Consider the following 16,822-nt stretch of genomic DNA (forward strand, 5'->3'; position numbering starts at 1 on the left):
TATTTTAAAGACTATAGTCCTCCGAGAAAATACTATTAATTCTGATAGGATAAGATTTTATTGGTCAGGCATATATAGGCAGAGACTTATATTTTCACTTCAGTTCATTCATAAATATTAAATAAGATTTTTAAAGTTTGACATGGTTTACATCTTGTAAACCTTGAGTAAATTTATATATCAACATGGCTGCACTACAATTTAATTGAATTGGATCTACAGTCCTTCCAACACTCTTGCTGGGATATGTCCAATATAATTCTATGTTAGAACAAATTCATCAAATGTAGAGTTGAATCTGCTATTCCTTATTTTATTTGAATGGGTGATTTTATACAATTAGCTCCTTAGGTATCTGAACTCTAATATAACACCACTTATATGTTACCCATACAGACAGTGCTTGCAATGAAATTCTTCTGATGTTGTAACCAATGTTCAAGGAAAATTGCTCCGGATGAGATTTTACAGCACACAAAAATACAAAAGGATTAACTTCTGAAACACATCTTTGCTCATACACGGATATACAGACACTGTTTCTCTGAAATGAGAGAAAAGGAAAATAACCAAGTAATTTTCCTTTGCCCTCACTTCCCTGCGGTTCATACTGCAACACAAGAATTAGATTGAATGGACACAAACAGCTTAAAGCTTCAAAGGTAAGGCTATCTAATGTTGCAACTTTTAATGAATTCGTCAGAGTAATCCAAATACTTCGTCCAAAAAGGTTTTAGCTGTGGAAATGCTATGTCCAGCCATGGCTTAGCTTGCCCATTGTAATGGATTACAGCCGCTTGTTGTACATCATCAAGATTACTCTTAGATTGATATCCTAATCCCAACATATGCCAAATGGGATCGATGGGATGAACATGACCATTGAAAGAGATTAATGCTGGGGGCAATGTTCCAAATCGCCAGAGAGTAAAATTAGATTCCAGATTCTGCCACAGAAAACACAGTTTCCATCAGTAAGAGATGTGGCACACATGAATGCCATACAAGGATCAAATAAGAGATCTGGCACACATGAATGCCATTCAAGGATCAAATAATCATCATTATATTTACCTTTCTGATCCAATAATGATAGGCTTCCTTGATATTCGTCCTCCTCCAAGCTTTGAGATCAAAGATATTCATACCATATGCCCATGCACACTGATCTGGGTCCAAATTCCCTGAAATAAGTGGATGAGAAAAATTGAAATAATTTTTGAAACTCTTTGACATAACATATGGATCTTTCCCCCTGCATGTCTCAACCGCACCATTAACCTTTCCTTGAAGATTAATATCCCACAATGTGGATATGTCTCGCTGAACTACAACATCATCGTCAAGAAACACAACCTTTTGGAGATTTGGAAAGAGCTGAACCCAGAGAATTAAGAAGGCAATTAGATTGAAGCAAGCATTTATCCTTGTTATAGTTTCATTTAGGCATTCTTGTAAAAAGAAAGAGAGATTTTATGAGCGTTCACTTGCCTCTGGAAGATATATGCGTAAGTGGTTCATTATTGATATGTATCTGGGGCTTCTTGACTGCAGTTTCAAGTTCAGCACATGAAGACTATCATTAGTAGCTTTCCCAATTGAATGGTCTCCATAGTAATATCTTTGAACCTTAACATGGTTTTCTAATTCTTTTAAAACTGGAGCCTGATCCTCCGTCAACCAGTCAAATTGGTGTATGCTTTTCACTTCAACAATGGCAGGATTAGGAGGATGCAAGGCAAACCAAGCATGCATTGCTGAATATGTCTTCTTATCTGTAATTATGTGGATGACCAATTGTTTTGGCTTTTCAAAATTTCTCACAGCTGATGAAACTACTACAGATGCTGCAATGACATTGTCAGATGCCAGGACAATATGATAATAGATGTTGTCTGTAAGATGATACACTAATTCTGGAGATGGTAACTGCCTCCGGGCATGAGCATTTGAGGAATACTCGTCAGAGAGCCCAAGGGAAAGGCAATGCAAACCTTTTGGGATGCTGCTTGATGCAATCTGTCTATATTGGTATTCTTCTAGCTTATGAGAGTGAATCTTCCATTCCATTTGCTCAACCTGGAAAAGTGCATTGAACCATATAACACTAACTTGAGCATGCGCATTGAATGTTTAAGCAGCTGCAAACAGAAACTGATAGTCCTAATGTTACCATCCTATCTTACACAATATTACGTTCATCCTGCATTAGTACTCACATGCATTTCTAGCAATATATATTCGTTGAGTGGGAAATCATGTATGATTTGCATTGCTGAATCAAATTACTACAGAAAGAAGTTCAGTTAAGAAGGCTTTGTGGCAAGGTCCAGTTTAAAATAATACAAGGCCAATACAACCTGTTCAATTTTTAGTGAATTCTAACAAATATTTGCTTACACAAGATTGAATGTGTCGGTGGAGAGTTGTTAAAATGGGAGCTTGGTAGCGTAGTTTATATGATTCCATTCACTTAATAGACCTGACCACAGTATGAAATCAACATTAGCAGATATCATATATCTGGTTCGGATCTTGTCAAAGAACATGCCTTATCCTCAATATCTATAGTGCACAGGGATGCATCCCTGGGGATTTTCTGACTATCCCCATTCCAATGACATTTTGCAGATGTGGGTACACATCAGAAACCTCCCCAAGCTGTTTAATCCCCCTTCTTGTTGAGAAAAGTTTGTCTTCCATCCCCACAGGGTGTCCCCAGCTTTTGCTAGCATCCCAAGACAGCAGTTACAGTTTTGAGAAAAAAAACCAAGTATTTTGAAGTGGATTTTTGATCAATTTAGGATGCCATATAGTGTACCACAATTTTATCTCTTTATTTATTTATGATGGAGAGTCTTATATCAAACCCAGATTGTATTTGCAACCTGTTGATTTTTTTACAGCGTACCATAGTTCAACCTTTTTAGTAAGGAATAGAATGATGGAAAGTTGACTGCCTATGTTAAAGGTATGACCATAAACCACCACCTGGTTAAACTGTTATTCCTGTCATTCCATAATATTTCTAATAATGGCTTAAGCAATTAAAATGATGTTAAAATGTGTCAAAACTAAAAATGTTCTACTTGTGGCAGAAAAAGGTCAATAAACACAGCTACAATGTTTCCTTTTTAATTGTATTTGATATTTTTCCAAGGAAAGCAGGGATTTGTCCCATGCTCTATTTCAGGTGTCCCTATACTGGGGGTGTTTTGAGGATGCCATGGAAATACCTTCCCATCATAAAGTACACCTTGTAAATGTTTGGAAACATTGGGCTAGCTGTCCCGGATGTTGAAGTTTTAAAAACAATTCACATTCCTCTAACAAGGACGCATAGGGTCTAGTTCCTGCCAATATTGCATCTTAGTTGAAGATTATGGTCAAAGTATGAGAAATGTATGCAATCTAGCTATATAGAATGTTCAATCTTTTTACCAGGAAAAAATAATTCTTTTTTATTTCTTTCTTTAAGACTTTTACTTAGCTTAATTTTTTTTTCTTGTAATGCCAAAAAAAAAATTCCTTCGTAAAAAAATAAGAGATTTTTATTCTATGTATAGAATGTTAAATGTACATACTCATTTAAATTAAAATAATATAATAATATGATATAAATATAATATCAATAATTATTGTATAACTATTTATGTTTATAATTATTTATTATATTTATAGTTTTCAACAATTTGAAGTTTGTATAGGTCTAAAAACCTTAATGTATTTTTAAAGACTTCATTTTGAGTGAAAATAGTAGCAAGAGCATTTTTCAATTAAACTAATTAGTTCAACTAAATTAAAATCTATGATTGATGACAAAATAATATTTTAATATAAAATTAAGATTTCAATTAAAATTGATTATAATATGTGACATGAACAATCAATCTCAAATAAAATGAGCAGTGTACTTACAATTCTTGAATGGTTGTAAATAGATTACATTAAAATGAGCAAAGTACTTTCAATTCTTGAATGGTTGTAAATAGATTACATTATATTTTAGTTACCTAGTAGAATATAAATACAATTGAGAAAAAGCCTAAAATTGAGGGGAGAAATATTTTAATTTAATTTCTAGATAAGATATGTCAGAATATGAAGAAGATATTCTTACATATTGTACGACAAATTTATTTCATTTTGTTGAGTTGTCTTATCATATTTAATATGGTAGCTATAAAGTTTGGAAAAATAAATAAATTTTAAATAGAAAATTAAAAGCCAATCCATGACTGTAGCAAGACAACAACCAATAAGATTGGAAAAAAATACTTTTCTTAAAATTTGTAAAATATCAAAATATATGAGAACTATATAAAATTGAAAGTTTTTGAAAAATAAAATATTCTAATTCGATAAAGTAATTGAGAAATAGCATTTCACTGAATGCTATAGATAACAGTAGAACTATAAAATATTGTGACTATTGCAGGTGGGCATTGCCAAGACTGATGGAGGCAGCTAAGTACATCAGAAACATGGTGAAGCAAAGCATCAATCTACACCATATAAATGATGCAGTAGGAAGAACAAATAATTTTACCAAGTGGCACACATAAGAAATGCGGTCACAAAGACTGTGTGTGTGCTTGTAGGAATAGTTCTATGTAGGGAAGAAATAATAAATAAAGGTATTTTAGTACAAAGAGTGTTACAAAAGGCACAAAAACAAAACCAAATTAAAGCAGTTTATTGCATAGTTCAGGCAACAAATGGCAGCTTTTAAAATTTAAATTGAGTGCATAAACAACAAGATGCCATGAAGCAAGAAAGAGGAACATCTATCCATTTAAACCATACCAGTAAAAGGGAAATAACCAAAAGCAACATCACAATGTGTAGAAGCAAGATCACAATGTACTAAAATAACAAACAAAGTGCACAGTTCCTCCCAACTGTTAATAGCGTTATAAAACCATTGTGGGTCTTAGCCATCCCCAGCGCGTAACATCCCAAACTACCGACCAGATCGTCGATGCTATCTTATGAGAATGTCACTACTAAAACGTGCTACAACATAAGAATAAGGAAATCTAACATGCTAGAAGTAAAGCATTAGATAATCCAATAAATAACCACATCATCTATCATATGCTAAACATCATATGAATAGGAAATCTAACATGTTAAACCAATAAGCAATAGATACGTGGACGAAGCAATTCACATCATCTAATCATATGCTAAACATCATAATATAGAAATATGTCAAATGAACTAGCATCATCTAAACATGATATCCAAGCATTCCAATGAAAGCATAAATCACAAGGAAGCATACTGTGGAACCTGAAGTACAAAGTGAAAACATCTAGCAACGATTGTACTAGGAAAAAAGACTATCTCTATACATCAGTCCCCAACAGTGGTATAGGTAGCTATGCTTCCCAACTACGTGGAACCCATAGGTCCACTCTCGCCATGCTGATGGAGATAATGATCCAACCACAAACACACATAAAGCACAATATCCATGGCTAACACTCACGCCAAACAATATGATGACTGAAACCAAGAACATAGACAATGCAGAAACTACAAGTCCTGGTCAGGCACTCAAAGGGCTACTAAGTAGGGGCTAACATTATGGAGAGTCACTTGGCATCGAAAAGCCCGAGCTCGGATTGTATGTCCTCAAACTTAAACGGGTGCTCACACATTGTGTCCTCAAACTTAATCAGGTGCTCACACGTTTTATTATCTTAAGTTTTATTACCACTCACATATTATATTTAGTTATCACTTACTTAAAACTTCCTCTGCCAACCTATGGCGCCATGATGGCCAGGTTGCGAGATAGAAGCCCCCTCCATATGCTACCCTACCCTACCCATGCTCATCCAACGATGAGTGCCCATAGGCATGCAAATTCCCAACCCAACCCCAATGATCATAACTTCCGAAAGTACCACAGAAAATCAAGCCTCACAAGTCACTTGACAAGTAAACGCGTACATACTCGTGTGTGGTGCACCACTATCACGAGGATCATAACACAAGGATTGGATGAAAACACAAGCAAAATGTCACTCAACCAAAAACAACTCAGGAGAACAGATTCTACATGAATCCCAAGACAGTAAAACCATACATCATGGAATCACTCAACCGGCCTCAATCTGGGAGTATGGATTCTACACAAATTCCAATGATGCAACAAGACCACACATCATGAACTCACTCAACCGGCCTCAGTCCAAGAGTATAGATTCTACACGAATCCTAGTGTCCACAAAACAACAATAAGGGTCCAAAAGAAACAATAATATCAAGTATAAAATCACTCAACCGAACACTATGTCGAGAGTACAGATGCGGCACGCATCCCAATGCAACATAAGTGCAACAATGGTCTGAATAACATCCAAATGGTTGATCCAGGTCCATGACCAAACTCATGCCAAGAAAACCCAAGAAAACAAGGTCGCGCGCAAATGAGGTAGAAACCCCAAAAACTAGAAAGCTTTGAAATCAAAACCCATTTGGTCTTTGGGTACAAAAACTCCGAAAATTCAATAAAATTTGGGTTCAGACACCGTATGCAAACAAACAGCCAGCATAACAGTGAAAAACCCCAAACCCCCATCTTAAAAACAAGGAAAATGTTCATACTCGACCAACCAAGCAGAACCAACAAACAAAAATGGAGGGGAACACTAGTTCTTAGCCTCCTAACAAACGGCTACCAAAAAAAAAAGCAAAAACGAAGCAGAAACAATAAAACGGGAGAACCCTACCTCACAACCAAAAGGGCAAAACGGAAATCTGAATCGTAAAATAAAAAGTCCGCAGAAGTAGCCAAAAATCGCGACAATCCAAGGTCTCCCTGAGCTAGATCCAATGAGATCAACCTCGCGGAAATCCCACACCCATAGCTCCCACAACGAACAAAACAATAAATCCTCACAAAGAGGATTTTGGGTTTTATTCTCAAACTTTCTAATTCAAAAGTAAAAAATGAGAAATTAAATTCCTTTTTGGATACTTTTTCACTTTTCAAGTGAATAATCAATTAGGGTAAATATCCAGCCAACCTAGTTAAACTCTGAATCAACCCAAATGAAAACAGGCTATTCCAAGTAATTGGAATTCATCTATGGCAAAGCTGCCAAAAATTAAAATAAAATGAAATAAAGCCCGAAAACTTTAAAATCGCAGAATTTTCCTTAACAACTTTAGTGACAATGCGAACCTCTAAATGCACTAACACGCTCATTGGTCTAATCACATAATGCAAATTAGTTCGGATTTAATAATCACCGAAAGGTTTAATTAAACAATTAAAATAAGGATATATCGACCATACAAGGATGACATTGGTAAAATATGAATGTTTAAATCCTAGACTTGTGGCTTCTTTACATCGCTTCCTTCATATTTGCGCTTATTGTATGACTGATTATTGTGCTCGCAAGGATTCTCTTCTGCTCGTGGTGTGGACATAGCGGCCTCTTTCCTTCATTCATGCGTTGATTGTTGCCGCAGAGTATAGACTAGCTTCAACATTTTTGAAAGAACCTCTCTGACGATTGACGTCCAGCAGGTTATGCTCGCTGCCTGAGATTATTAAATTAATGTAATTTGGAATACAAAGATGTGACTATCGACAGTCTACATTTGGTGCTCTTCATATTATTGTGACATCCTTCTGGCTTCTCCACAAGTTTGTTGAGTGTAAATGCTTTGAATGATGACGTGGATGCTGTACCAAGATAGCCAAACGCTTAGATGGATGCCTCCTTTATGTTGTTTGTGCTCAATGTTATTTCTTTCCAAGCATGGTGATTGTTGCATACTCCCAATGCATGTATCATGTCCTTGACCTGACGTAATCTCCTTATTATTGTTCTGTAAAACTTTTAGCAGGTCCATTCTCCTTGTATTAAAGTTATTAGATAATGATTTTGCGACTCTTGCCAACTCTCATTCAAAACTATAATTTTCTTCTTATCACCAATCCATAAGTCATCTCTAGATGTCCAGTTGCCACAAGTATATCTCTACCTTGTTTGATTTTAATGTGCCGTCTTTAGATTTGACTCTGTCCATTTGAGCTTTATCGAAACTTCTCAAACTCAACCTAGCTTCGTTAACAATATTTCTCATGAAGTTTAATCACAATCTTTGTGATTATATCAGGCTAAATGTAAATATGCCTTTTTGTGTCTTTGTCCATGTAAAGCAGTCCCTCCATGGTTGACGGCAAACCATACGGATTAGTATTTGATACATATTCAAAACTGTACATAGAGTCAATTCTGTTTTTTGAGTGTTATTAGAAACCTCATCTGCTTGTCCACCATATATTATCGCAAGGATTTGGCAAGGTCAACAATGCTTTCCTCCCATTGGTATCATCATACCTTACTGTTGGAGGCTCCCATATTCCTTTGGCTCTGTATCATTTATGTTTGAGTATCTTATCCTAGTCTACTTAGCCACAATCCATAAAAACTTTCCACTTTTGCCCGATCTTAACAAAAATTGGAGGCTCAAATTTTGAGCTCCACCAGAGTCGTTGGCGAGATTCCATCTAGTTGAATCCAAGTCATCCATGATTCCTTGCATTCATAGTGGAAGTGGAAGTAGAAATAGAGATTAAAAGTTTGAGTTGAAGTGGATGTTTGAAGATCAAGATTATATATTTCCATTGCACATTGTAGAGCCAAATCTTTAGGAGTGCAAGAGTTGATTTCCATTGAATGAAAAGCGTAAGTCCCTTTGTGATAACCATCATATCACATCACAAAACTAAGTGAAATCCACAATTAAGAACGAACCTTGAAGTCATTTCATGATCTTACTTTACAAGATTAACACGAGATGACCTTATATCAATAGAGGATTGAGTGTGTGTTGTTTCTCCTTGAAACATTAAGTATTTGATTATGCATGTTGTAGTGGAACAAAACTTGCATCAACAAGACCACACAAAAACAATGCCAAAATCTCTACTGAAGAATCTTGAACTTAACGATGCACTTGTATTTAAAATACCTTAAAGACCACCATTTATTTCCTGAAACCCCAAGTCCAAAAATCTTCATAAAAATGAACTCATTGGTCTACCATGTAAACTAGGAATCAAACCTAATCCCATCAATTGCATTGGACAACCAATAGTCCCAACAACAAACCCTTGGAAGAGCTGGCAACTATGATTCATCACTTTGTAATGTGTTTTGATTGATTTGATTTGGATGTGATTGGAAATTGGCAATGCAACTACTAGGCTAAAAGGTGCAAAATTGACAATAATCAACACAAACAAACAAATGCAAGTCTTAGGATCAACTGAGATACATAAAACTAGTAAGGGGATGCTTAAAGCAATCCATTTGTAAAATCTAAGCTTAAAATGGCAAGGCACAATCACTAGGCACCATAGTCCTCTAGGTATCCCATGCATAGAACAAATGTCAAACTGATCAAAAGAGCCTCATGCCTCTGGACCAACTTTTAGGCCAAACCAATAGGATTATACTACTAGGTGCCCTAATCCCTTCAAAAAACTATGCTATATTGCTTGTCTTTGTCTACACTAGGCTCTTACACTCAAAACTGAACCTAAAAACAAATTTCTACATGTGTGTCTACACACAAGGAAAGAAAAATGATATTGGGATGTATAGGGTATTACTTAAGTCAAACCTTGAGTTGGAAATCAATGGTACAACAATGATGATAAAAGGAAAGCTTTCATCTAAAGAAAATGCTTGAATGAAATGATTATAATCTTGACTAATAAGTCCTCTATGTGTAGATGTAATAATATGATGAGTCGTCACAAAATCCATCATAAAAATATAACTGAAAATGCCTTGTTGTAACTTGATTCTCATTAATTAGATCTTCTCTTGAGAAGAAACGCTCTTGAAATGCACTTGTGAATTAGAGATTGAGATGTGTTGAAATGGATTAAGACTGATGTCTTATATAAGGTTCTCAAGGTATTTTTGTTTATCAGCCGACTTACAACAATCATATTCATGTATTGAGGCTAGATCTAGAAATGCAAAGGACTACATGTTATCCTCCTAGAATTTCTGCCAATAAAAAAGGGGTTGATCACTGTCAATTATTGACATAGTCAATGGATAAGAAAATAGTCCTACCTAAATTGGCTCAAATCTTGAGGGTAGAATGATAATAGGCACATTCTATTAGATTTAAATTGATATGGATGTTGACAAAATTGAAGCAGAGCTTTAATTAGACTGATAGGATAGCAACTCATATGAGCTTCAGATGATAGAGAGTAAAAGGCACACTAAAATAAGGGCCCAAAAAGGAGTGTTGAGATTGAAAATAGGATAGGACTCATTCTTGATTTAAATATTAATGTAAAGATAACGATGGTTCCAGAAATGCCTAGAGTGGAAAGCTGAAATGAGTGCTAGGAGTGTGGTATTGGATACATTTACTAAAGAATTACAATTTAAGAATCTGAACTAGCAACATTGAAGAGGGATTTTGGCCTCAACAACAATTAGAAGAAGTCTGTTCATCTCAACAACATGTAATGAACCCTGCTGGCTTACTAAATCAATGTTGTAGAATTTCAGTTTTTTTTTTTTTTTTTTTTTGAAGTTTTATAGGTTTTCTGAGATTTTGCAATAAGTAATGACAAACTTGGAATACAAAATAAATGTTTACAACTCAACACCGATAGCATCAACTTTATTTGCTAAAGAAATTGCAAATGGTTGCAAATTCAAGCAACACCAAACTAATTTATCAATTTTCATAACCTCATAGGGATGTGAGACCACATCTGGTCTTGTTGGTCACAAGTATAACCAATTGTTGATGCAGCCATGCTGAACACTGCCCCCAATACCTTGATGGGAGACCCCTCGAACATGGCCAATCATGGCAAGAGTTTGCAATAGTGGAGAAATTTCAAATCTAGGAACCATGGGGTACACATTGTTTATGAAGTAGCAATATTATGTTTTAATGGTGAAATATAGCATTAAAATGTATTATAAATGCGTTTCCCTTGTAATAGGAAAGAGATCTCCATGAGGAGACAATAATGCATTAAAATAGGAGATATGGTTTTAATAACCAACCTTGTATAACCACCGGCAACTCTTTAAAAAGAAAGAGTGGGAACCGAATGGGAAGTTGGAGTTAAGAGAGGGGGAGTAGAGAAACTACGAGAAAGAGAGAAAGGAATTAAGAGTAAAGGATCGACTCTCTGGCCTTTAGCCAGAGAGTCACAATGCTATGTAAAATTTTGAGTTAAATATTTTTAATAGCTTGTGTTTATAGTGTTTCAGTTTCGTGTTGTTTCCCCTCCTGTCATGTGATTCGGTTTTTTTGTTTGTTGTTTTGGATTAAGGGAACGGTGGTGGTATGGCGAAGGATGCAATAAAGATATATCACTGTGATACATGTATCAAGTCATATCAGTCCTAGTTATGAATATTATTTCACTCTGCAACGGTATACAAGAATTCATTATGCGAATCTTGGGTTGAATAATTGAATGATATCGGGTTTTAGAAGTTATCTATCTGGTTAGTAAGCAGTCAGCTTGTTCATGTTATCACAGCACAAGTTTTATTTGATTCCCTTCATTATCGAGTGTGCTTCAACAAGGTGGAGACATTCCTTTTGTTCAAATGTGTGAGAGGGCTCAGCTTTCGCAGCAATATAAGGAAATGAGTACGAGGCGGCTTTGACAACAAGCTAGGGTGGCTGATGGTCATCATGACTTAACATGGTATTTGGAGATGGTGAAGGGTCACCTTGTGTGAGCCTGATCATTTGGAGAGTGCAGCCGATAGCTATCAGCCTTCATAAAATTACCACCTTCTGCTATCAGCCTTCATAAAATTACCAACTTCTGCCATTTTCATGTCGCTGCTACATTAGCGTCTTGCTGTCACGTTGGGTCTTTCCATGGAACTGGCTTGACTTATTAGATCATGATTCAAACATTGGATGTTAGAGAGTTGTGGCTCAATAATATGTGAAAGTTGAGACCCGAGAATGGTGGCTAAATGGTGGTTACAACAGAAAATTAATGGATTTGGGTTGCCAATGAAGTCTTCGGGTTTGCAAAGAAAGGTGGCGGATGCACTATAGTCTCCATGCAGGAGCCGGGTGTGACCAACAGGGTGATTGGGAATCACTTCGCATGCATGGTTGTTGCTACAATGGTGAGGAGGTTGTTCGATCTTGGAGGGTTGCATAAATGGGTGCTAAGAATGGAAAGACCCGATTTCAAGTAAGAAATAGTGATGAGGATCGGTTCTTTGGACAGTTAACAAAGCCCAAACTTTATAGATTATTCATCAATAAAGACCCGAAAGAGGTGATATCTGAGTTGATATAAACATATAGCAGTGAGTTTGGTTATAGAAATGGATGGATGTGAATATTTTAAGCCCATCACGTTAATGTGGGGTATCTCCGGTTACATTTAGTCACCATGAATGAGGATTTAGAAAGCTTCAGCAAGCCTGTTACATCAGAGTGGTATCAGAGCCAGCGAATGGTCTGGGCGGAGTTTGGTATTTGTTAATATTAATGGGGTTGTAGTTACATGGTGGAAGTCCACCCGCTGCAGCAAGCAAGGCAGACAGGTGATCTGTCAATGGGACCATAGATGTTGGTTCGTGGGCCTGCGCGAGAGGTCCAAAGGCAGTGTTGTGAGGTGGACAAGAAGCAACACCATGGAAAGCAACCCGTCAACACTCCATCTAATTGGAGTTAGTCCAGCATCAGAGTATGCAGTGGAAGCATCTGCACAAGCTTCATTCCAGTATGATCTTGACATTTCCATAGGGCCATGGAAATCTTTCAGAGCCAGCGAAAAGTCTGGTGTTTTTGTGGGTAGAGATAACTGGTGGTATGTGGATCCATCATAGCTGCAAGAAGGATGCATTTGCAATTGTGCATGTGAAGATCTCAAGCTGGGATCTTGGTATTGTCTCCATCAGAGATACGTCTGGAATAGGATGTTGAGAGCAACCACTGAGCGAGAGTGGGAAGTGCATCACCGGACCGAGTCTACTGTTGGGTAAGATGACAATAAGGTGGTATGAAGAAGCAGCATGAAGCATGATGGCCAGCAGCCAGTCTTTACTCCATTGATGGGAGTCATTTGAAAAAGATAGAGTATGCAGAAGAAGCATGGAGTTGGTGATAAAGACAAGGAAGTAAAAGATTTGTTTGTAAAACTCTCCACTGTAAACCGAATTGGGAAGCATCTTCCAGAATCTTCGATGGGTATGATGACCGTATAGCAGTAGCAGGAAGAATGGTGGACAGCAACGACAATGCAAGGATGTCATCAGAGTGACGCAGCGAAAGCTAAAGAGTGAAAGACCACGAAGAAGAAGCAAGCACATTTCCTTGGGACAAGGAAATTTTTCAGTCTGGGAGTTTGATGGGAGACCCCTCGAACATGGCCAATCATGGCAAGAGTTTGCAATAGTGGAGAAATTTCAAATCTAGGAACCATGGGGTACACATTGTTTATGAAGTAGCAATATTATGTTTTAATGGTGAAATATAGCATTAAAATGTATTATAAACGCGTTTCCCTTGTAATAGGAAAGAGATCTCCATGAGGAGACAATAATGCATTAAAATAGGAGATATGGTTTTAATAACCAACCTTGTATAACCACCGGCAACTCTTTAAAAAGAAAGAGTGGGAACCGAATGGGAAGTTGGAGTTAAGAGAGGGGGAGTAGAGAAACTACGAGAAAGAGAGAAAGGAATTAAGAGTAAAGGATCGACTCTCTGGCCTTTAGCCAAAGAGTCACAATGCTATGTAAAATTTTGAGTTAAATATTTTTAATAGCTTGTGTTTATAGTGTTTCAGTTTCGTGTTGTTTCCCCTCCTGTCATGTGATTCGGTTTTTTTGTTTGTTGTTTTGGATTAAGGGAACGGTGGTGGTATGGCGAAGGATGCAATAAAGATATATCACTGTGATACATGTATCAAGTCATATCAGTCCTAGTTATGAATATTATTTCACTCTGCAACGGTATACAAGAATTCATTATGCGAATCTTGGGTTGAAAAATTGAATGATATCGGGTTTTAGAAGTTATCTATCTTGTTAGTAAGCAGTCAGCTTGTTCATGTTATCACAGCACAAGTTTTATTTGATTCCCTCCATTATCGAGTGTGCTTCAACAAGGTGGAGACATTCCTTTTGTTCAAATGTGTGAGAGGGCTCAGCTTTCGCAGCAATATAAGGAAATGAGTACGAGGCGGCTTTGACAACAAGCTAGGGTGGCTGATGGTCATCATGACTTAACATGGTATTTGGAGATGGTGAAGGGTCACCTTGTGTGAGCCTGATCATTTGGAGAGTGCAGCCGATAGCTATCAGCCTTCATAAAATTACCAACTTCTGCTATCAGCCTTCATAAAATTACCAACTTCTGCCATTTTCATGTCGCTGCTACATTAGCGTCTTGCTGTCACGTGGGGTCTTTCCATGGAACTGGCTTGACTTATTAGATCATGATTCAAACATTGGATGTTAGAGAGTTGTGGCTCAATAATATGTGAAAGTTGAGACCCGAGAATGGTGGCTAAATGGTGGTTACAACAGAAAATTAATGGATTTGGGTTGCCAATGAAGTCTTCGGGTTTGCAAAGAAAGGTGGCGGATGCACTATAGTCTCCATGCAGGAGCCGGGTGTGACCAACAGGGTGATTGGGAATCACTTCGCATGCATGGTTGTTGCTACAATGGTGAGGAGGTTGTTCGATCTTGGAGGGTTGCATAAATGGGTGCTAAGAATGGAAAGACCCGATTTCAAGTAAGAAATAGTGATGAGGATCGGTTCTTTGGACAGTTAACAAAGCCCAAACTTTATAGATTATTCATCAATAAAGACCCGAAAGAGGTGATATCTGAGTTGATATAAACATATAGCAGTGAGTTTGGTTATAGAAATGGATGGATGTGAATATTTTAAGCCCATCACGTTAATGTGGGGTATCTCCGGTTACATTTAGTCACCATGAATGAGGATTTAGAGAGCTTCAGCAAGCCTGTTACATCATACCTGATCTCAGCTTGTCTGAACTCAAATGCTAGCTATATGAATAGTTCACAGGTGTATAGAGCTGCCATGTTGCCTGAATATGATTCCTCCACCTCAAAGTATGATGCCAAAACCCCAAGAAAAAGGTCTGTAACTGCAAATATATAATCAGACCAGGTAGCCACTATTTCAAACACCAACAGTAATTTAATCACAAACCCTTCAATAATTACCTTGTGAATTTAAGAATTACTAGCAGCAGATAGCTTAGTTCAGGAACACAACTCATTGGCAATAAAAGCCAACTCAAAGTGCATAGCCAGCTGGAAGAATCCTCAATTCCTCAAAAGAGTAACATCAAAACCTACAATTCTTCCCATTGCAATAAAACATAAACATCATAGAATGAATCGACTTCTTGCAAGGAATGCACTTTATAACTTTTTGGAGCTAAAGCTTATTCTTCACAGCAAATGCCATGTAGCTTATTGGTTACACATTTCACTTAAAACAATTCATTTCTCATAAAGCAACTTTATATTATAACTTAAAGTTGACAAATAATAAAGTCACTTTATTAATTAAACTCCCCCATTGCTCTAAAATTAACCTTTTCACTGATAAAGTGGTATCTAACACACAAGGTTCCTCTTTCATGTGGCTATGATTTAAAACTTTTCATCCCGATTCCAAAGAGCTATAACACTAAGGTGCCTATTAAACAATTTCAATTAAAATAGCAACCTTAGTAAATATAATTAAATTATAACTAATGGTCCGCCCAACTTGCGAGAATGGCCTAACAACAGCAGAATTGAAAATCTGATAGCACAGGAGATGATCCCAACGATAAAAATGATGAATAAGAGATGGAGAGACTAACTTAAAATAGACGCTCCCTCCAAGAATCTTGGAGCCCACACCAAAAGTCAAAAGTAACAACTGGAAGCATCATATAACTTCTCTAAGTCATTTGAGCTCATTGGAGTCACCTGTTGAATTACTATAAATAGTAATTCCCTCGAAATGGAGCCAAAACCCACAATTGTCCATTGGAGAGCCAAATTACTCCACAACAAAGTCCTCTAAACACAAGTATTAGCCTACAAGGACCCAATGATAGGCTAAAACCATCAAATCTGATGCAACTCAAAAATATGGACATTACAATCTACCCTTCCTAAGATTTCTTGTCCCCAAGAAATCTAGGAGCAAAAACAAACATCACAATCCACCCAGATCCCAAGAGTAAAGTTGTGTAATATCCCTATTGTGCACAACCAACTTCTGTACCATCAATACCCAAATAACTAACATCACTAAAAGAATCATCTAGAAACTAATTGTAAGTGCTCATGGAGTAGACAACACATCAAAACTCAACCCAACTGAAGTGTTAACTCTGTCGACACCTAAGTCGAAACATAACTAACACTCACATCAAGTTGCACTACAGAGATAGTAACAACTATAGGTGCTTGTGACACACCCACTATCTCCATCCTCTTTTAAGTTTTCCTAGATTTTCCCATACTGCAAGTGATCAAACTTGCAATTGCTAATCTCATCTACAAAAGATGATGCTAAACCATCCCGCAGTGGATGTTATGATCTCGGAGCCAATCCACATCAACAAATCAAGTCCTCCTAGTGTGAATAAAAGGACAAATGATGAGCACTCACAACTGTAAACTCTTGATAAAACTCTTTCAATCTTTGTCAGTGGCTCATTACTGACAACTCAAGAATCAGAAGATGGCTCCAATCTCTAACCCCAGTTAATTGACTCAGT

The 16,822-nt window shown here is 36.9% G+C and overlaps 1 protein-coding gene across 1 annotated transcript in view; it reads right to left on the bottom strand.

Moving 5' to 3' along the window:
• Positions 1–287: 287 nt before the first annotated feature.
• Positions 288–16,822, bottom strand: part of LOC149544179 (putative galacturonosyltransferase 13) — a 31,436-nt gene continuing 14,901 nt past the window's right edge. The window contains exons 4-6 of the mRNA XM_089798703.1: positions 1,492–2,079; positions 1,075–1,377; positions 288–947 (exon numbers count right to left, since the gene is read on the bottom strand). Coding sequence (XP_089654829.1) covers positions 669–947; positions 1,075–1,377; positions 1,492–2,079 — 1,170 coding nt within the window. The 3' untranslated portion in view covers positions 288–668. The remainder of the gene's footprint in view (positions 948–1,074; positions 1,378–1,491; positions 2,080–16,822) is intronic.

This window comes from Cupressus sempervirens, chromosome 8, assembly GCF_028749045.1.
Source record: "Cupressus sempervirens isolate cs-2001-9-10 chromosome 8, ASM2874904v1, whole genome shotgun sequence".
Taxonomy (NCBI): domain Eukaryota; kingdom Viridiplantae; phylum Streptophyta; class Pinopsida; order Cupressales; family Cupressaceae; genus Cupressus; species Cupressus sempervirens.